General features: G+C 42.2%; 1 protein-coding gene across 3 annotated transcripts in view; it reads right to left on the reverse strand.

Annotated features, from left to right (window-relative positions):
• FANCM (FA complementation group M) overlaps positions 1–22,982 on the reverse strand; it is a 142,122-nt gene that overhangs the window by 47,846 nt on the left and 71,294 nt on the right. For all 3 annotated transcript variants that reach the window (XM_084630703.1, XM_084630702.1, XM_084630701.1), the window contains exons 9-11: positions 13,466–13,650; positions 11,568–11,774; positions 7,255–7,489 (exon numbers count right to left, since the gene is read on the reverse strand). In XM_084630703.1, the coding sequence (XP_084486829.1) occupies positions 7,255–7,489; positions 11,568–11,774; positions 13,466–13,650 (627 nt within the window). The remainder of the gene's footprint in view (positions 1–7,254; positions 7,490–11,567; positions 11,775–13,465; positions 13,651–22,982) is intronic.

The following is a 22,982-nucleotide window of genomic DNA, read 5'->3' on the forward strand; positions in this document are numbered from 1 at the left end:
AAGAGGAGACCCATTGATATCAGATGGGCTAGAGTTGAATCTTGTAACCGGAAACTGCCTACATATGGAGAGAGAAGCCATCAACAAAAGGACTAAAGACAGGACAAGAGGCAATGGGGTCAAACAACAGCATACAGATTTAGATGAAATCTCAGGAAAAACTTCCTAACTGTAAGAACAGTAGGACAATGGAACAGAGACCTAGAGAGATTGTGGAAGCTCCTTCACTGGAGGTTTTCAAAAGGAGGCTGGAGAGCCAACCGTCTTGGATGGTTTAGACACAACAAATCCTGCACCTTGGCAGGGGGTTCGACAAGGTGATCCTTGTGATCCCTTCTAACACTATGGTTCTATGATTGTTTTTCTGCTCTTCTCCCCATAAAGAGTAGTCATGCAAGCAAATTCCTCCCATCAGCTGAGTTAGCAGCTCAGAGCACATGGCAGAAGGGGAATAAAGACCCCAAACAAAAGGAACTAGCTATCTCTATGCTGTTTGGAGCAAGGTGTTTCTAGGAATAAGCAAGAGATTCCTGGCTGCTTAGCCTGGGTTAGCCCTAAAGGATAAATAGAGCTTGCTGATGATAGAGGCCTATATTACTTTTTGAAACCTAAGACTGTAACTCATTTGTGTGTCTATGTTTGCTTGCTTTAACCTTGTAAACAACAATCTAGTTCCCTTTTTTTTTTTAATAAATCTTAATACAGGTTACTATGGAATTGGCTACAAGCACTGTCTTTGGTATCAGAGTAGCAGCCGTGTTAGTCTGTATTCACAAAAAGAAAGGGAGTACTTGTGGCACCTTAGAGACTAACACATTTATCTGAGCATAAGCTTTCGTGAGCTACAGCTCACTTCATCGGATGTGAGTTGTAGCTCACGAAAGCTTATGCTCAAATAAATGTGTTAGTCTCTAAGGTGCCACAAGTACTCCTTTTCTTTTTGTCTTTGGTATGAGACCTAAAGCGCAACTGACATGAAGTAAGTGACTGGTCCTTTGGGATTAGGAGTAACTTGAATATTGCTGTGATTTTTGGTGTAAGGGGCCATCGATCACAAAGATACGCTTACTTGGGTGGCAAGACAGACTGGAGTACCCAAGGGGACTGTCTGTGGCTCTGTGTTGAGGCTGTTAAAGTCTCTGAAGAGTTGGCACTTAGTGCAGTTGGTTGGTGAAACCTAAGCCTGGAATTCACAATCAGTTTGGAGTTTGTGCCCTGGTTTTTAACAGTCTGCTCTGAGGTTGGTACTCATACTTTTGTGTCACCTTTAAGATTGTCACACACGATGCACTTTAACACCCCCAGGTACCACTGGGTAAGGTACTTCATTTTTCTGTAGGGTACAAACTTGCAAATGTAACACAAACAGTGAAGTGAATATCAGAGTGAATGATGACTGGGTCCTGAACTGAGAGAGTGTTTACGATTTAATACCATGCTATTGTCCTGTGATGTTTACCCTTGCTTGAAGGATCTGCCTTTTGTGAACTATTTTTCAACAGGAAAAATCTTCTCCAGTAACTTTTTTAAAAATAGACTTTTTCTATTGCTGTAGCACGAAGGGGACAAACCTAACAGACATTAAGATACAGGCTTTCTGAGCTCAGTTAAAAACTTCATAGTTACTTAATAAAGTGAATATAATCAGTTTTTTCTGAAGTACAAAGTGTGTCACTTGAGACGGAATGTGCTATAGATTTTCCAGTTAACCAAAATGAAGCTATGATGTCCAGTACACCACACTAATATGTTTGGACCATACTGTAAAATCCCCAAAACCTTCATGCATGTTGTCAGGAAGTAACATAACATTCAGAAGAACTCCTGGAGCCTTTTTCTTTTAAATTTTCTTTTAAAGCCAAACATTCAAGCAGGATTCCTGAAGTCAAGTTTTACTGAGTTTTTGTAAGGCCCCTTGAACAACAGTGTAATATCACAGGTCAGCATGGTTTTGCCTTCCAACTGAATGTGTAGGGGGGAGGTCATGTGATGCAGCCGAGCAGCTAAGCAGTGTTTCAGCGAGCTCCCTGCTAAATCCATTTAATATCATCTAAATAGCAATTTTTTTTGGCTCCTCATAATTATAACATAGAAATAGCTTTCTACACAGAAAGAGAAGAATGAGGGGGGATTTGATAGCTGCTTTCAACTACCTGAAAAGGGGTTCCAAAGAGGATGGCTCTAGACTGTTCTCAGTGGTAGCAGATGACAGAACAAGGAGTAATGGTCTCAAGTTGCAGTGGGGGAGATTTAGGTTGGATATTAGGAAAAACTTTTTCACTAGGAGGGTGGTGAAACACTGGAATGCATTACCTAGGGAGGTGGTGGAATCCCCTTCCTTAGAAGTTTTTAAGGTCAGGCTTGACAAAGCCCTGGCTGGGATGATTTAATTGGGGATCGGTCCTGCTTTGAGCAGGGGATTGAACTAGATGACCTCCTGAGGTCCTTTCCAACCCTGATATTCTATGATTTTATGATACACCAGTATGAATTTTTTATGAGCATCAGTGAAGACGAATCCTGCCAAATTTAGTATCAAAACTAGCAGCTGTAAAAGAATGAAGGCAGACCAGGACGACACTCAAGGTTGCTGAGTCATTTGGTCTGCAACACCCAGCAATGTGGCCACCAAGATCATGCAAAATATTAAACAATCAGAAATTATAGTCCTGTCTACATCAGGCTCGTTTTTGAAATATTTCCCATTATTAACATCAGTTCTGCTGAATCACTGTTAGCAACACCAGGATCCCACGTGAAAGCACTGGCTGTTGACACTGTACCAACCAGATGTGCTCTAACCAGAGGGTTAGAAGACATGGTGTTGAGAGTGGTATCTGCAGCAAGGCCAAGCAGTCATATGTTATTTGACTATTATTTTCACCCCTCCATGACAAATTATTCAGCATACAATAAGTAAGTTTTTCAGTAGAGCCATAACCAGCCTATAAATATGACATTTAGACATTTTAGTTTACTCCATATGCTTCAGTCACATAAAACCCTACAGGGACAAGTATAGAGATATTTTACTGCATCAGCATTTTCCATTTTATTGCCACAGAAATCTGAGGGGCCTTTACCAGTTATGCCTCTGGATCCCAGAGCAGGCTCAAAAGTACTCTCTGATCCAACATACTTGACATTAAAAAGCCAGATTAGGTAATCAGCAGTTCAGTAATATTTTAAAGTGGTTTTTTTTAAAAAGGAATTTTAGAAAAAGGTAGCCCATTGCAATGACCATGCTGATGAGATAGCACAGGGATGGAGGCAGTGTAAATACTCTGATTAAATGAAATGGCTGAATCAATCTTCTGGAGAGTAGCTTATAAATCACAAAAGTCCCTGGGGAGCACCTGCAATTTGTGTAGATCAGTTTTAAAGTCCAGAGGCTTCCATGAGCTCTTAATCTTCTCAGTATCTAGGTCAAGAGGGAAAGCAGACATGTTCTTCAGTGAGAGTAGCATTCCTGGATGCGAAAGATCCAAAAGGAAACAAACTCAAAATCCTTGGTTTGGAATTGTCTGGTCTTACCAGGAAAACAATCTTCCTCTTCCTATGGTGTGCTGAACAACAGTAACCCTTCCTTCTGAGCTCTGATATTTCTAACTGCTGGAAGGAACCAGCTGGAAACAAAGAATCTCTCCTACCCCAAGCCCTCATGCTTTCTCAAGCAGGCATCAGCTCCAACAGTGCAGCATTACAGTGGCTGACCATCAGCAGCGGGAAGCCTGGAAAATTCCCAGTGTAGACAAAGCCTCCGGGAGGTAAGATTCTGAGAGGAGAGCTTTCAGAAAGAATCGAACTTGCAGGCAGCTGCTGCTCGATGAAAGTGGCTAATTGTACTTGCTCTACCAAGTGACACCTGAGTCTTGCATGGGAAACAGGATGGAGCTAGTGGAAGCAGAGTCTGCAAGAGAGTCTGGAAATTTTACCAAGTTCCCTTTCTTCCAGGCCTTCTCAAAAGCTGGTTAGGAAACCAAGCCACAGAAGAATTAATCCTACTGAGTTGAAGAGGCTGCAGGCCTCCTTCTTCAGATGCTTACTTCTTAAGCAGGACAGCAGCAATTTTAGGATCCACTTAGACCAGGTACCTCTCAAGTATCTAACCAGGACTCAAACTCAATGGATCTTCATACTCCCAGGGGAGAAAGAGAATGTATCAAGGTACATTTGCCACCAACCAAAGTGCGTGCAAACAGCTCACTATCCCATAGGATGAGTGGGCCATTACAGCAAATACTACATCTAAAAAATAGCCTCTTAAACAGATTACTCAAGTAATTAGGATCTCTGGTTTAAAACAATAATAGATACTGTTCCACTCATCAGCAACTACACTTATCTCATAGGAATAAAAAATGTGCCAAGCATTCGGATGACACAGTGTGATTTCACACCAATGAGCAGCATTGTACTAAAATGGAGAGGAATGGGGACGCAGGTTGGCACAAGTTCATATACAAATTTATTTGTAAAATAAGTCTTTGAATCCGTTATCGTCAGCGATCCCTCAAGGTCAAGGATGATCTCTTTCACAGGTTTTATTTTTTATGGGTCCTTTGGGGAGTGAGGAATCTAATCCTTGAGCTGCAAACTCATTGGCAGTTATTGTAGGTGGTGTTGGAAGTCAGGGTTGGGCCAAGATTGTTGTGTGTCAGTTGTCTGACCTTTCTTTTCTGGCATTTTTCTGCTATCAGGGCAAGGTGATTTTCCTCAAAAGTAGACATTCCTTCTTTGACAAGCCTTCACCACTTATCTCTATCCTGTCTCCCAGTGTGTGGGGTCAATGCCACATCGCTTGGATGTTTATCTTGACGGTGTCTTTAAAGCCTTTCTTTTGGCCTCCCAGTTTCTTTTCTCCTTTGGTGAGCTGGGCAAACAGCAGTTGTTCTGGTAAGTGTACACCAGGTATGCACGCACAGTGGCCGCTCCACCTCAGCTGGTGCTGGATAATCAGGGCCTCAACACTGACGATGTTGGCCTCTGTGAGGACACTGACATTAGTGCGATGATCCTCCCACTTTATGTTGAGGATCTTCCGAAGAAAGCGCGGGTCCTGGCGTTCCTGGTCTTTCAGGCATTTTCTGTAGGGCACCCGAGTCTCACAGCCGTAGAGGAGAGTTGGGACTATTACCACTGCTTTATAAACCAAAAGTTTAGTGTGTGTTCTGATGTCGTGATTGGTGAGCACCTAGAGAGACAGTCTGCCAAAGGCAATGCTGGCACACTGGATACATTTTAAAACCCCAAATTAAAGGATTCATTTGCAACAAAAGACATAAGATTTATCACTACGAAAAATGCATCAGCCCTCAAATATGATGTAATTAAAAAAAAATTCAGACAAATTGACATCTACTGAAAAAAAATATTTGTAATAAGTAGGGAACTTTAGAGCTAAATAATAACTGTAAAAAGATATATGTGACATAAGTATATTACTTTAATACAAAACCATAGATCAGAGGCTTATTCAAGTTCAGTATATAAATGCAGAAGAGTAGAGTATTTGAAATTACAAGTAAAGTTCTAAGTAAAAAAATTTGAAAAGGCATTTCAAAATACAGTAGTGATTAAATTAATGGAAATAAGTAATTAAACATTTTACTGTTGGTCTTATAATTTAGATTGTTGTCTACAACATCTAAAAATATTAGTTTGTTTGGCACAATTATTAGTTTGTATAGCCATAAGAATGGCCATACTGGGTCAGACCAAAGGTCCATCTAGCCCAGTATCCTGTCTTCTTGTCTTTGATCTCAGTGTCTCCCCACCCCAGTAAAATCTTACAAAACTCCATCTTTCTTTGAGAAAAGGGATTAGGAGGGATTTAAAAACATATTCTGTTTATGTAAATTTTCAGTCATCCTGTAATGAAGTACCAGAATTCACTGACATTTTCTTTTAAGTTGTACACTACTGGAATGAGCCAAGTTGCTTTCAGAGATGAATTATCAAGTCTTGGGGGCAGGAGAGAAGAAGGGAAGGGGTTAGATTATGTCTACTACAAAAACTTCTTGGATGAACCTAATCTCAAGTGGTAGAACAAGCAGTTCCCTGGACACAAGCTGTGGTGCTGATCACACCTTTACCTTTTCCAATGTATTAGAAGAGTCTTTGGTTATTCCTATCTGTTCTGAGGGTCCCCCTCTTCTTACCAAACAAGAGAACGTGAAATGGCCAAAGGGTCGACAAAAGATTTAAGTATCTACATGGGGAACAAACATTTAATAATGGGTTCTTCGGTTTAAGCAGAGAAAGATATAACATGACCCAATGGCTATTAGCTGGTGCTAGGCTGGAAATGAGGCATAATTTTTGAGCAGAGCGTGTACAGGGTAATTAACCATTTGAACAATTTACCACAGTGGATTCTCCATCAATACTTTTAAAAAAATCAAGACTGGATGTTTTACTTAAAAAGATCTGCTCTAGGAATTATTATGCGGAAGTTCTATGACCGGTGTAATGCAGGAGGTCAGACTAGATTATCACAATAGTCCCTTCTGACCTAGGAATCTATAGTTCCAATGGGTCAGGTCTAAGACCCTGCCATTTTTCAGACTGAAACAAGAGCTCTGCAAATACAGGGAGCATTCCATCTTGATTTAGTTGGGGATTGGTCCTGCTTTGAGCAGGGGGTTGAACTAGATGACCTCCTGAGGTCCCTTCCAACCCTGATATTCTATGATCTATAGTTATCTGCTAAAATATGTGGTGAATTTTCAGCAGTTTTTCTAATATTATTAAAATTAGTCAAGAAAACAATTCCTGCCTAAGTTACAGAGCCTGATAAAGATGCAAAAACCTTTTGATGCAATATACTTGTTTAAGACCCAGCAAACACTTGGGAGTTGAATTAAGGAAAAAAGTGAGACAAGTAGCTGATTCACACTGTACACACTAAGGGAATAACTATGATTCAAGGATGCTGAAAGAATTGGAACTTGTATATAAACAAGTGGTCTCATCATAATATTGGAACTGAAAAGTTATGAGTAAGATAAATTATATTTTTTACTAACGACCCATAACACTTATGAACAGTTTTGTGCATGTTTCAGTATCACAATGCAGTCAAGACATCAGCTTACACCAATGGTTCTAAACCTGTGGCCCAATCAGCACACAGCTGTGGTCCATGTGACATCCTCAGGGCCATACAGGTAGTATTGGATGCAGCCCACAATGGTAACTAGTTTGAGAACCACTGGTTACATAATATGTGTAAAGAAATCATCATCATCTTACTTGTGCCCATGGAAAAGAGAGCGGATTTATGCTGGAGGGAGCTGGATTTTCTCTCTTTGGAAAGTGATCTTGAATTATTTGGTTCATATATTGCAGGAGTGATAAACATTTTGTGCAACTTTGGGTTTATTCCTTCAGGAATCAGACGAGGGCTTTGCTGGTAAAAGTGAAGCATTTTGTTTTCCGAAATTGCTTTGTAAATGCTCTTTTTGTTGGACTGGCTTTGATTGTAAGTCTGTAAAATAGAGGATAAGCCACTTGTTACTGGAGAGTTTCACCTTATGACTAAGAGAATTAAAAGGGCACTTGAACATTCAGGTATTTTTTAATACTTTTGTTACGGATTATATTTTTGAGTCCCCAAATGTGTTACAAAAACAAAAGAAAAAGAGTACTTGTGGCACCTTAGAGAATAACACATTTATTTGAGCATAAGCTTTCGTGAGCTACAGCTCACTTATGCTCAAATAAATGTCTTAGTCTCTAAGGTGCCACAAGTACTCCTTTTCTTTTTGCGAATACAGATTAACACGGCTGCTACTCTGAAACCTGTCAAAAACAAAAGAATACAGGCCAAATTTGATGCGACACATCAAAGCCAGATTGTGACTCCTTTACTCACATGAATCGCCCCAATGGAGTCAATTGAACTACTTGTGAGAGTAATGGGTTCACAGAGCTGTCAGTAAGGGGTTCACAATCTGACCCCATCTCAGGACGAACAGAGGAAAGGAAGAGAAAGATATGCATGACAATAATCAGGTCATCCAGCTACACAGAAAAACATCTTAAAAGTTCCAGTGGAAGAAAAAACAACCTAACACAGAACAAAAAGACTGCCACTCCCTTTCTTCTCAGCCCATTCTTACCTTTCCACTCACTTACTGCAGGCAACTAAAATGAGGTGAGGAGATGGCCTAACGAATTCATTTATGAAAACCATGCAGAGCATAATACATAGCACTGAAGAAAAGACAGAGATGTCTGAGAACATGTCATCTGAATAAGAAACCCTGCAGTAAGACATAACTACAACAAAAGTATTATACAGAATTAAATTTTTTTTGGACACAGTATCAAAAGTGGGCATGAACCTTGGGGGGGGGGGGGATGACACGGACCACCCCTCCCTGACGGAGTTTAGAGTAATCTAGGTTAAATACAATGTGACTTGGCCAAGTTTGATTTTTATTTTTCAGATTTCAATTAATATCAATATTTTTAAGCGTTTTTGGGGTTTTTTTTAGATTTCTAGCTATTTAAATTTTCCCAGTTGTGCAAAATTATGGGGTTTAAAACTATAATAATCTGTATACCCTTTCTTCACCAAGATGAAACTTCTGTATAAAAACACAACAATACTATTTCTTTTGTTTTTCTTATTAAAAGCACGAAAGGAGAAGTCCAGTAAGATGCCAATTCTAAGTGATTTCTTCTGTGATGCAGACATCCGTCTAGTAGGACCAGACTGAGACAAGAGAGGCCATCAGCTGGCAACCACTTCTGGTCACTGCTAACTTGGACTGTATTTGAAAAGATTACTTACAAGTGAAGAACGCCAACTCTCAATCAGCTCCTAAATCATACAGTTTGCAAGAAGTTTTTGTTAGGTGACACTTTTTAAGGAGGAAAATCTATATAGGGAAACAAACGTCGTGCTAATAGGCCTGCATACGCCTTGAAAAATCTGTATGGAGTTGTCTGACGACCTTCCTGAATAATTTTCCTGTTTAGAACGTATGGGGCTGAGCTTTCACATGCCTCTTCTTACACTTGTGACCCCAAAATCTTTGGATGTAAACCTGAGACTTGATTCCCCACTCCCACCATTCCTAGCTTCCTTCCAAAAGTGGTGTTCCTCTGACCAGCTTGTGCTAAAGTGGAATCTAAAGCTTACAAATGTATGATCAGAACTGTCTGCCTCAGAGGTTTCCATGTAATAACCTGAAGGTCACAGGAATACAACTGCTTCAAAAGAAAGCTTCAGCAAACAACCACATTAGTATCCCATGACGCAGGGAGCTTTTAAACATGTATAATAATCAGGCAGATTTTGTAGGTGGCAACTGAAAATATCTACTTATGACATTTAAACAACATATCACCCACCTTTTTCTTTTCAAATACAGTATGCCCTTCTGAGAGGTTCCTCTTAACAGACAGGAGTGACTAAGGATACCTTGTCTGAGAATCAAATCTCTGTCATCTCAAAGTCTAAGCCAGATACAAACACCACATCTTCAACTGGAACAGTATCGAGTGAGAATGTTAAGCTGAGATGGGATGCTCAACTCTTTAACAGTCACAGGAGATTTCCATTTATGCAGATCTCCTCAGACTTCACCTCACACTCAGTGCTGCTGTTCCAAAGTGCTTATCACTAGGGCTGCAATTTAGTCACGGAATCCATGACTTCCAAAGAGCTCTGTGACTTTAGGCAGCACTGGATGGGAGCTGCAGGGTCCCCTGGTGCCTGCGGAGACAGGGAGCTGTGAGATACTCCTGCTGCACTCCCCTCCGCCGTGAGCAACAGAGGACACCTACCGCGCCTCACTGTGAGCAGCAGAGGACCTTGTCACAAGTGACAGGGGAGCCCAGCAGTTCAGAGCCGCCAGCGGAGGGGGACCATGGAGCTTCAAGCCCCCCACTCTAATGCCAGCTCTGCCACTAATTATTTTGTGACCTTGAGCAAGTCACAACCTTATATGCTTCAGTTTACCCATCTGTATAATAGGTATAATTACTTATCTGCCTCAAAGGCTTTGAAAGACTTAGGACTGAAAAAAACCCCAAAGAGTTCACCACCATCATCAAGCTCCCCAGGATTTTAATCAATCTGCATGCAATTGTTTTGTGAGAATTTTTGAGGGAAGAAGGAGGATCCTGGGAACTACAGGCCAGTCAGCCTCACCTCAGTCCCCGGAAAAATCATGGAGCATGTATGTCCTCAAGGAATCAATTATGAAGCACTTAGACGAGAGGAAAGTGATCAGGAACAGTCAGCATGGATTCACCAAGGGAAAGTCATGCATGACTAATCTAATTGCCTTCTATGATGCGATAACTGGTTCTATGGATGAAGGTAAAGCAGTGGACGTGTTACTCCTTGACTTTAGCAAAGCTTTTGACTCGGTCCCCCACAGTATTCCTGTCCGCAAGTGAAAGATGTATGGGCTGGATGAATGCACTATAAGGTGGGTACAAAGTTGGCTAGATTGTCGGGCTCAACGGGTAGTGATCAATGGCTCCATGTCTAGTTGGCAGCCGGTATCTAGCGGAGTGCCCCAACAGTCGGTCCTGGGGCCGGGTTTGTTCAATATCTTCATTAATGATCTGGAGGATGGTGTGGATTGCACCCTCAGCAAGTTTGCGGATGACACTAAACTGGGAGGAGTGGTAGATACGCTAGAGGGTAGGGATAGGAGACAGAGGGACCTAGACAAATTGGAGGATTGGGCCAAAAGAAATCTGATGAGGTTCAACAAGGACAAGTGCAGAGTCCTGCACTTAGGACGGAAGAATCCCATGCACCGCTACAGACGAGGGACTGAATGGCTAGGCAGTAGTTCTGCAGAGAAGGACCTAGGGGTGACAGTGGACGAGAAGCTGGATAGGGGTCGACAGTGTGCCCTTGTTGCCAAGAAGGCCAATGGCATTTTGGGGTGCATAAGTAGGGGCATTGCCAGCAGATTGAGGGACATGATCGTTCCCCTCTATTTGACATTGGTGAGGCCTCATCTGGAGTACTGTGTCCAGTTTTGGGCCCCACACTACAAGAAGGATGTGGAAAAATTGGAGAGAGTCCAGCGAAGGGCAACAAAAATGATTAGGGGTCTGGAACACATGACTTATGAGGAGAGGCTGAGGGAACTGGGATTGTTTAGTCTGCAGAAGAGAAGAATGAGGGGGGATTTGATAGCTGCTTTTAACTACCTGAAAGATGGATCCAAAGAGGATGGATCTAGACTGTTCTCAGTGGTAGCTGATGACAGGACAAGGAGTAATGGTCTCAAGTCGCAGTGGGGGAGATTTAGGTTGGATATTAGGAAAAACTTTTTCAGTAGGAGGGTGGTGAAACACTGGAATGCGTTACCTAGGGAGGTGGTGGAATCCCCTTCCTTAGAAGTTTTTAAGGTCAGGCTTGACAAAGCCCTGGCTGGGATGATTTAGTTGGGATTGGTCTTGCTCTGGGCAGGTGGTTGGACTAGATGGCCTCCAGAGGTCCCTTCCAACTCTTTTATTCTATGATTCTATGAATAAGTGATGAGACTGAAAAGTTAGAAAATACTACAGTGAGAGATTTCTTAACTCACCCGTTGTTCCCGTCCTTCTGCAAGTATGACAACAATTCTGCCTTTCCGCTTGCGCCCAGTTCGACCCATTCGCTGCACAAGACGAATTGGACTTTTTTGAGCATCAAAACAGATTATGAGGTCAACTTCTCCAATATCTAACCCTTCTTCTCCTACACATGTAGAGACCAGTGTATTATAGCCACCTTCACGAAAGCATTTTACCACCTAAAAATGGATTAAAACACATATCATAAATCTCTTTTACTGTCCTAAATAAATTCTCACCATCTTTTTACATTCCAGCCCGGTGATTAAAATTCAGCTTGTCTAAAAACTGTAGAAGCACAATCTACCTCCTTCCAAAACAGTTAACTATTCCAGTTCAAACTGCTGACTAACAAATGCTATGTATGTCAGTATTATCAATGTTATTCTACCCTTAAATACAGAATCACAGATGTTTCACACCTTATCCAGCCTCCAGCTACGACATACACAAGAGAAACCTACTCCTACTAATCAGTTTCTCAATATTACAAATATGTATTTCTACTACTCCATTAAGTCAAGATTTTAGGGTATGTCTCACCATTTAGAATTCAAAAAAACTAGGGAAAACAGCACTGTACTCAATTCATTCCACAGACATTTTCATTCTTTTCAAATATTGCATATTTGTTATTAAAAGAAATCACACCACAAAATTATTAAATGCAAATATTTTCTCTTTTATACATTTCTTTTGGGGCAGATGACCTGAAAAAAAATACTTTGCAAGTGGATGTCATGCTTCCCAGGGCTGAGACATCCCACACTACCATCTGACTTCGGCGTGAGGAAGCCATGTCTGTATGCTGGGGGGTCAGCTCCCAAGCCCCACTGGCCATGGGCAACACAAGCATTCCCTCCTCTAAGCCTACGCAGGCCCCACTCTCTCTCTACAGATTAGCTCCAACTGTCTCCCTGGAGTGTCCAGCTCCTGATCCACTAGACATCTGCAATATTCACAGGTCTGCTACTTTCAAAGAACAATACATCCCTACTTACCACTTTCACCTCAAGTCACCACTCCACCTAACACATAGCACTTAGATAAGTTTATGGAGAAGTCAAGTATAAGTTTATTTAACGTAGCACAGACATTTAAGTAATAGCTAGGAGAAGTATTGGAAACAAATTGTTACATATAAAATAAAATCGTAACATGCATTCTAGAGTCTAGACTTAATTAACTACTCTTATGTGTTATAGACTATTGCTCATGCAAAATCCTTTCAGTGTTTTACAGCCAGGCTGGCTGTGACCCTCCTTTCATAAAACATACTGTTAGCTTGTCTTCTCAGTGAAGGATCCTGTGTGCTTCTTTGCATCCTGATATACCAGACTAGTTCTTTGGTCTTAGTGAAACAGGATACCCCTCCACTGAGTATGCAAATAGGCATTCATTGTGAGACACACAATACTTATGGCCAGATAAAGAAAAAAGCATCGGTTACCTCCAGCCTGAAAGGAACATGTGCGAGGTCTGTCACTTCTTGGTGACTTGCCTCAGCTCCCAGACCTTAAGAACATAGTTTTTAGTATAGATACACAACTCCTCAAATATTATCCACGCCTACATTTCACAAAGATTATGATGACTGGTGGGCCCTTGGATCTCAGTAGAGTCCACACATGTCACCCTTTGGTGAACTGTTATGCATATATCTGATCCAGAGGATCTCTGTAAAATCCTGTGCACCCCTTGGACCTTCTCCAGTTGGCACCAAGAGGTCTCGAGATCTTACTTAGTGGTTTACTTAGTACAGCAATTTACTAATGGAACTTAAAACTACACAGTCATTTCTATACAATATATATTAGCACATCACATTCCCTACACCCATCTTCTCAAACAAGATTGATTATATCTTTACCTCAAGCTGATCTTTTTGTGTAAAGCCCTTCATGCTCTTTCCTGTGGAGTGGCCAACGAAGGTCATTACTCTGACAATTGGCTCGTGCTGGGAAAGCATTTCAGCAATTTCTTGGACGCTGTCTCGAAATGAGGAGAAGATCATAACTCTGGTATCACTGGGTTTGCTTTCAGACATGCTTTGATCTGTTTAAGACAAAAATAAGTCTATGAGGTAGAAAAGGATTTTTTATCCACAATAAATAAAAACACAGGGCCAGATCACCCCTTCTTTGGGCATGCATAACTCCCATCACTTCAGTAAGGATAAGGCTGTGCCCAAATGGATTTCATTTCATTTTTTGATTTAAAGTGTACCCTTCCCATTTGTGCTATGAGCACAAAGTCATCCAAATTAACACAATGTTAAGAAAAATGACAATTACACACTTCCTAACCTATTAAAAAAGAAAAAACTCTCCTCATTCACTACAGAAAGGATACAGTCACTCCCTGGAACATATCAGGCAAAACTAACACTGGCTCTGCTCTGGAATTTGATCCAAGAGAGGGCCCTGCACTGAGAAAACCTTGTCCCCAAGTCACAATTTATTATAATGTATTGCTTTATAAAGCCCCAAAGTGCACTCAGTAGATGCCAAAAAATAAAATTAAGACATGGTCGTGCAACAAAGAATCTGCAATCTAATTTCAGAACCAAATATATAATGACCAAACAAAAGAGATAACAAAAGTCAGGAGGCACAGGGGAAGTAAGGATGACTTCCTAGCAATAAAAATGCACGATACTCAGGAAAGGCTAGTGCACAGCATGGTAGAGTAGAAACATGGGGTTTAAGTTATAAATCAGGATAAATATCTTAGTTGATAAACAAATTTAGGTACTGATAGCCTTTATCAATTACTGCTAGAAGTCGGCAACTTAGGCTTCCTGGGTGAGCTATCAGCTCAATGAGTAACAGAGCAATATGCTAAGCTGCACACCGGGACTTCCGTTATGCTGTGGCAGCCTCCAGACTGCAAGTTACTGAGTGTTGTAGATTCACACTTTGGCTTGCCACATAACAACCTGCCACGTAGACAAGTCCCTAAGAGGCAGTTGTCCTGCCACTATCTAAAGGCTCTGCTTTACCTACCATAGGGCTATATTCTGTCCCATTTATCTTCATACAGTCACATCACCTAAAAGATTGTGTTGCCTGTATTCATTGTTTATTTTAATGGTGCAGGTAAATTGCAGCTGAATTTTATTATGTATTTGCACAGCACCATTTTGGGGTTAACACTGGGATTAAAGTATGGTTTGTTGATCATTTGATGGGTAATTATCTGAGCTATAAGCAGTATGATTATGCAGTTCTGTCTACTCCTTCCAGGTACTGCAAATACATTACTACCAGGTGACATAAAAGCCAGGGAGATCTTAGAAAAAATCAACATGCACACCTGAACTTTGTCTAGCTCATGAATTACTGAAACCAACACTGCCTCGGGGCAATATCAAGGTGTAATTGCTGTCTGAAATGGAATACGGCAATTGGAGGACTATAGGTAATTCAAGAGTTCCTTTATCACAAACTTCTAACATATTCGCCCCTCCAAAAGAAAAAAAAAGATAGATATAAACATGGAAATAACTGGCAAGACTGATTGTATAAAGGGATGGTTTCTTGTGAATAGGCATAACACTCATTTGTTGGAGAGCTGCGGAGAGCTGCGGAGAGCCACCTATGTTTCCATGCTGTGCCTGTTACTCTGGTATCTGAGTGCCTCCTGAAGTTAGAACTGAATATAGATATTTTTCACAAAGGTGTCTCTATCTCTCTCACTTTCACTCCTCACTTCAACCAACAGAAACTGCATTTTATTTATTTTTCTTTTAATTGTATGTGCCTGGCGTGTTTGCGTGCAGTGAAATTTTGGGCAGGCAGAGTCAAAGAAGTGGGTTTTGCAATCTCCTTTGAAGAACCTGAAGTCAGTAGCCCTCCTCACCTCTTCCAAGAGTGAATCTCAGATTCACAAGCCAGTTGACAAGAAAATGGTCTCCGGAAAATACAAGTGTCGCTTCTGAGGTCAGCAATTTCCTTGTTCTTGTGGGATACAGCCAACATGGAAGGCCATTCTTCAGGTAACAGGGACCAATTCCAGGGAGGGCATGGAAGTTGCAGACTGAAACTTTGACTATGATCCAATATTCAACAGGGAGCCAGAGAACTGAGTGGAGTACTGGTGTGATGTATTCTCAGTAACTTGTCATGCTAACAAGAGAGGCTTTGTTCTGAGACTAAGTGAGATCTTCCAAGTGCTTATTTCTCTCCATCAGCACTGCCTCATTCTTTCCAATATTCAGTTTCAGCTGGATGCTGAGCTCAGACCTGTGAATAGCTGCGGGATGGTACTCTGTGTCTCATTTGAAGCTCTCAATACAGCTGGGTGTTGCCTGATACAGAGGTTGAACAGGATACAGGAACAGATGGATGCCTGGGAGACTCCGCAGCTGAGTGTTCTGCTGGTGAAAGTAACCCTAACCATGGCTCTCTGGGAGCAGAATGAGGGGATATACTGAATCTATCTTAGCATGATCCTGCTAAGCCTGGCCGTAGTTGAGGTGAGACAACAGGATTCCATGTCTGGCTCTATCACATGCTGAGGCAAGGTCTAGTGGTAAGTTTAAGGATCCTTGTTCTATAGGAAATCTTCTGTTAATGCCATCACTGTTCCATGACCTGACCTAAAGCCTGACTGGGATAGGTCCAGCATATCAGCTATATCCAGCTGAAGTTGGAGGCAGCCCTTAAACAATCTAATAAACTCTCCAGGTATGGAAGATTAGATACTGGGCAATAGTTGACAAAGTCCATTGCACTGAACAATTGTTTCCTTAAAAAGTGGCCAGATTATGGCATCTTCTAGAGTTGCTGGTAAATTTCCCTGCCCAAAATAGGTGTTGGCAGTTTCAGCAGAAAAATCCCAAATGAACTTGACTCTTTCACTATTCAGAAAGGGATCAGACACACCAGGTGACTCTGTAATGCTTCTAGCAGTTCCTGTTGCATGGATGGGCAGAATTCAGAGAAGGAAGGAACTAGGTTATCATTCATGCGTCTGTTGTATAGTTCCTGGTGTCCCAGGAATCCCGTCTCAACTGCAGATAATTTCTTTTGAAAAGGAAGGGGATAGGTTCTTTGCCACAGGAAATGCTGGGTTCTGGAGTCGAGTGGAGACATTGTGTATTGTTGTGTTAATCCAGAATCTAGAATAGTTCAGTTTTTCCAAGGAGGAAAATTCTGGTATCATCATGCAATTCAAAGATGTGCTGGAACACTTTCCCAACATGACAACCACCTGACTTCAGTGTGAAACAGAAGCTGAGCCCATCTCTTCACACAGAATGCTAAAACAACATTTGTTCACTGTCTGGGATTTTATAAAATTAACAATTTTAATAATGATATTGAGGGTCTAGAACAGAGGTCTCAAACACGTGGCCCACGGGCTACATGCAGCCTGCTGAGTTATTTGCTGCAGCCCGCCAAGTTCCCTGACCCCCCCCCCGAGTTATTTCCTGTGGCCACCAAGCTCCCCTCCGCTCCACCCTCCCTCCCCCCACCCCCACAGCGGGCTGCATGTGGTCCTCTGCCTACCTCCAAGAGCTTCCTGCTGCCAAACAGCTGTTTGGCGGTGCTTAGCGCTTTCCAGAAGGGAGTGGGGAGGAGTGGGGAGCTGCGTGCTCAGGGGAGGAGGCAGAGAAGAGGCAGGGCAGGGGCGGAGATTTGGGGAAGGGCTTGGAATAGGGGCAGGGAGGGGGCGGAGTTGGGGTGGGGACTTTGGGGAAGGGGTTGGAATGGGGGTGGGAAGAGGTGGGGCAGGGGCAGGGCCTCAGGGAAGGGGTGGAGTGGGGGCAGGGCCGGAGGGGGCTTTTGTATCTGTGTATGAAAAGGTGTCAGTGATGTGGCCCTTGGGCCAATGTACTAGTCCTCATGTGGCCCTCGTGGTGATTTGAGTTTGAGATCCCTGGTCTAGAGACTTTCAGGTTTCAACTTATTCTGTGCCAAAGCTTGACAATGAATCATGCAGTGTCTCAAAACTGCTGCTAATGTGACTTTCTTTACTTGTGCTACAACCCCACTGTTCTTTCCAGTCCTGGCTGCTGCCCCATTAGTGCACAGACCCCCACACATCAGTTAAGACCTTCATCTACTATAAATTTATCGAGAACCTTGAATATTTCCTCACCAGTTATTTGAGAATTAATTGAGAATGAGAATAAGCCACTTCCACCTTAATCGAATTGGCTTGTTAGCACTGACCCCCCACTTGGTAAGGCAACTCCCATCTTTTCATGTGCTATAATATATATTCTTCTTACTGTCTTTTTTACTCCATGCATCTGATGAAGTGGGTTTTAGCCCACGAAAGCTTATGCCCAAATAAATTTGTTAATCTCTAAGGTGCCACAAGGACTCCTCGTTATTTTTACTATTTCACACAGTATCTCAGTCGACTCCTTTTCAAAAGTCTATAGATTAGCAGGATGCCCATGTTGCTAGATTCACGGAGTAGGCTGGTGCCCTGTGCTGATTGTCTTATAAGACTGAATAATAAAGGGCTTCCTGATCTCTGATCTTGCATTGATCAACAGGAGCACTACTCTAGGGTGTTTGCCTTTGTTATAAGTATGTGCAAAGTAGCTGTTTCATGTTTTAATTTGATTGGCCACAAGTGCCTCCTGAACTGCTTTCTGGATGCTGGGTTACACTTCCTGCAGCTGTTCCTTCTAGGAAAGACTTGGACTGAGGAGAAGTGGTGGAGTATGCTGTGATGGATCAATGATACTGATGCTGCCCAAGATAGCCAGCATATGAATGACAAACATGGTACAGTAACTTACCCTCTGTGCTACAAGACTGCTTAATTATTTATGTATACATTTTAATTTTGCATTATAACTGTAAAATTGTTAATCTCTTGCTTAGAATTGATGCCTAGCACACACTATTCACCCACAAGATTCAGAAATCTTGGTCCATACTTAAATATTAGAAATCTCAAACATTTGAACTGAATTGAATATTAATTGCTTTTAAGAGGTCTGGCAAGCCCTCCTGCCAGTGATCCTAAGTAGCCAGAATTTACTGATTTTAGGACACATTGCAGGGCCAACATGTTACAACCTATGAATCTTCAAAGGTCAAGTGAAAGGCCAGAAAGAACCATATTATGATCATGGAATATGATCTCTGCTTCAAGACAGTAAATTCTGTCAGAGCTAAAAAATCTCCCTTAGAAAGATGTCCAGTGTTGATTAAAGATCTTAACTAATGAAGAATCTACCACATCCCTAGGTAAGCTGTTACAATGAATTACTCTCTCTGTGAAAAGTGTGTGCCTTATTTCTAATCTGATTTTGTCTAGCTTTAGCCATTGGCTCTCATTATGCCTTTTTCTGCTAAATTAAAGAGCTGTCAGAAATCTCTTTCCCTTGTAGGTACTTGTAGACCATGATCAGTCAGCTCTTAACCTTTTTCTTGGATAAACTAAATGTACTGGAGCTTCTTTAGTCTCTCCCTAGTTTTCTAGACCTCAGATCATTCCTACAGCTCTCTTCTGAAGGCTTTCCAATTTTTCAACATCTCCTTTGAAGCATGGAAACCAGAACTGAACACAGTATTCCAGTAATGGTCTCACTAACGCTGTATGCAGAACAAATAACCTCCCCTTCTCCTACTTGATATTCCCCGACTTAAGCATCTGAAGATTTTGTTCATCCTCTTAGCTCAGACAAGTAGGAGATGAGAAGATGAATAGGTGTGTTAACGTTAATTATGAGCTCCTACTTGGTAGATGAACTGAGCTGATTAAACTTTACTGGATTTGAAAATTTAACATAATTGACAGGGTACTGAGAGCACATAACCAGGCACTTTTTATGTTGATAAAAAAGGAAATAGATTATTTAGCACTACAAACAGCTACTATTGCAGAAAACTGGAAGGTGGCTAATGTCACACACCCAACTATAAAAAAAATCTGCTTCTCTGTTTCCGTTTGGCTACACGGAAAAAAAAAACAAAACAAATCTACAACTTTCACTTTGTAGGAAGTTTCAATAAAATGTTTTCCAGACCTAGACATATAAAAAATGAACAATAAGATCTTTATAACTGAATAAATAATAATAAGTAGCAACATAGCACCAGTAAAATTTCTGCAGTCTCTCAAACCTCAACTGTCAGTACAAGCCTCTTACTTCTATGGTTATTTGCACAAATTATTTTATGTATTATTGTGCTAAGCATACACCAAAAGCATCAAGCTTTTTTAATCTAAAATTGGAAAATTAGTGTTTTACTGACAAAATTATTTTCGTAATTTTGGCAAAAATTCAATGCTGTGACGGTAGAAAGATCTATAAATCAAAGAGTACATTAAAAATTGTAATTTATAAAGACAAGCAGTTATACACTGGTTGAATAAGATTAAAAAATACTGTAACAAGCCTTACATACTGGCCTGAAATATTTTCCCCCAATTTTTAAGGTATCAACACATATATAAATACTATTATGCTTAATCAATATTTCTGTAATATCATTACTTTGGCAATGCATCTTGAAAATTAAAAAAAAGACAGTCCCTTTCCCACTAACCTATTAAAAAGAGCATGGTCTCCTTCCCTGAAGAATTTGCAGTCTCTATGTATGTATCCAACACAAACACTTAAATGTACAACAATTAAAGTTGCTCAAGTAAAGCCATGAGCACCAACAATAGGAAATTCAGAATTATTTTACATCAAAACGACCACATAGTAAAAGACAGTTACCTTTTCCGTAACTGGCGTTCTTTGAGATGCGTTGCTCATTTCCATTCAACTTAGGTGTGCGTGCTCGCCACGTGCACTGGTGCCTCAGCAGTATCCATAGGGGACCACCTTTGGCACCCCCTAAAGTGGTGTGCACACGCTGCCGTATATTGGGCACTGCTGGTTCCCCCCACCCTCAGTTCCTTCTTGCCAGAAACTCCGACAGTGGGGAAAAAGGGCAGGTTGTGGAATGGACTTGAGCAACACATCTCGAAGAACACCACTTACAGAAAAGGTAACTGTCTTTTCTTCTTTGAATGCTTGCTCATGTCCATTCCACTAAGGTGACTCCCAATCAGTACCCCTCAGAGGTTGATAGGAGTTCACGGATGTGTAGATTGCAACACAGCTCTGCCGGACCCAGCGTCATCCCTGGCCGGCTGAGTGATGGCATAGTGGGCTGTGAATGTGTGCAACGAGGACCACATCACAGTTCAACAGATGTCCTGGATTGGGAAGTGCGCCAGGAAGGCTGCTGAAGATGCCTGAACTCCGGTTGAGTGGGCTCTGAAGACTGGCAGTGGAGGGACTCCCGCCAACCTGTAGCAGGTCCGAATGCAAGAGGTGATCCAGTTAGAAATCCTCTGCATGGACACTGGGAGGCCTTCCATCCTATCAGCTGTAGAGATGAAAAGCTGAGTTGACTTACAGAAAGGCTTTGTCCGAACTAGCTGGAAAGCCAGACCCCTTCTTACGTCCAAAGTCTGAAGGCACCTCTCTTCACTAATCTCATGGGGCTTAGGGCAGAAGACTGGAAGGAAGACGTCCTGGCTCATGTGGAAAATGGACACCACCCTGGGAAGGAAAGCCAGGTGGGGCTAGAGCTGAACCTTGTCCTTACTGAAGACTGTGTACGATTCTGAGGTCAGGGCTCACAGCTCGGAGACTTGCCTCGCTAACATCACGCCACCAGGAAAGCTACCTTCCATGATAGGTGAGACAGGGAGCATAAGGCCAAAGGCTCAAAGGGTGGTCCCGTGAGCCTGGACAGAACCAAGTTGAGATACCACTAAGGGGCTGGCAACCAGACTTGAGGAAAGAGTCTCTCGAGGCCTCTAAGGAACCTTACCATTATGGCATGGGAGAACACCGTCTGCCATGGATTGGCAGATGAAAGGCTGAAATGACCACCAGATGCACCCTGATAGAGGAGTGTGCCAGACCCTGGTTCCTCAAATGAAGCAGGTAGTCTAAGATCGACTGCACCGAAGAATGCAAAGGGGAGATGCCCCGTTCAGCCGCCCAGCGGGAGAACCTTGTCCACTTTGCCAGGTAGGTCTGCTGAGTTGAGGGCTTTCTCCTCTCGAGGACCTTCTGGACCCCTTCCAAACAGGCCTGTTCATCTGGGTTCAGCCACGCAACATCGATGTGGTGAGGTGGACGGACGCCAGGTTGGGGTACAAGAGTCGGCTGTGATTCTGTGACAGCAGGCCCAGTCAGTTCGACAGGGCCAAGGAGGGATCGCTGACAAGCCTGACAGCGTCCCGGACCAATGCTGGCAAGGCCACGCCAGGGCGATCATGATAACCTGCGCCTTTCCTCTCTTGATTTTCACTAGGACCTTGCTGATGAGCAGAATCAGAGGGAACGCATATGTCATAAATATAAAGGGAAGGGTAAACCCCTTTGAAATCCCTCCTGGCCAGGGGAAAGCTCCTCTCACCTGTAAAGGGTTAAGAAGCTAAAGGTAACCTCGCTGGCACCTGACCAAAATGACCAATGAGGAGACAAGATACTTTCAAAAGCTGGGAGGAGGGAGAGAAACAAAGGGTCTGTGCGTCTGTCTATAGTCTGTCTTGGCCGGGGATAGACCAGGAATGGAGTCTTAGAACTTTTAGTAAGTAATCTAGCTCGGTATGTGTTAGATTATGATTTCTTTAAATGGCTGAGAAAAGAACTGTGCTGAATAGAATAACTATTTCTGTCTGTGTATCTTTTTTGTAACTTAAGGTTTTGCCTAGAGGGATTCTCTACGTTTTTGAATCTAATTACCCTGTAAGGTATCTACCATCCTGATTTTACAGGAAGGATTTCTTTATTTCTATTTACTTCTATTTTTATTAAAAGTCTTCTTGTAAGAAAACTGAATGCTTTTTCATTGTTCTCAGATCCAAGGGTTTGGGTCTGTGGTCACCTATGCAAATTGGTGAGGCTTTTTATCCAACATTTCCCAGAAAAGGGGGGGTGCAAGTGTTGGGAGGATTGTTCATTGTTCTAAAGATCCAAGGGTCTGGGTCTGTGGTCACATATGCAAATTGGTGAGGCTTTTTATCCAACATTTCCCAGAAAAGGGGGGGTGCAAGTGTTGGGAGGATTGTTCATTGTTCTTAAGATCCAAGGGTCTGGGTCTGTGGTCACCTAGGCAAATTGGTGAGGCTTTTTACCAAACCTTGTCCAGGAAGTGGGGTGCAAGGTTTTGGGAAGTATTTTGGGGGGAAAGACGCGTCCAAACAGCTCTTCCCCAGTAACCAGTATTAGTTTGGTGGTGGTAGTGGCCAATCCAAGGACAAAGGGTGGAATATTTTGTACCTTGGGGAAGTTTTGACCTAAGCTGGTAAAGATAAGCTTAGGAGGTTTTTCATGCAGGTCCCCACATCTGTACCCTAGAGTTCAGAGTGGGGGAGGAACCTTGACAGCATACATCAGGCTTCCT

Source organism: Lepidochelys olivacea (assembly GCF_965140295.1).
Source record: "Lepidochelys olivacea isolate rLepOli2 genome assembly, chromosome: 6".
NCBI lineage: Eukaryota > Metazoa > Chordata > Testudines > Cheloniidae > Lepidochelys > Lepidochelys olivacea.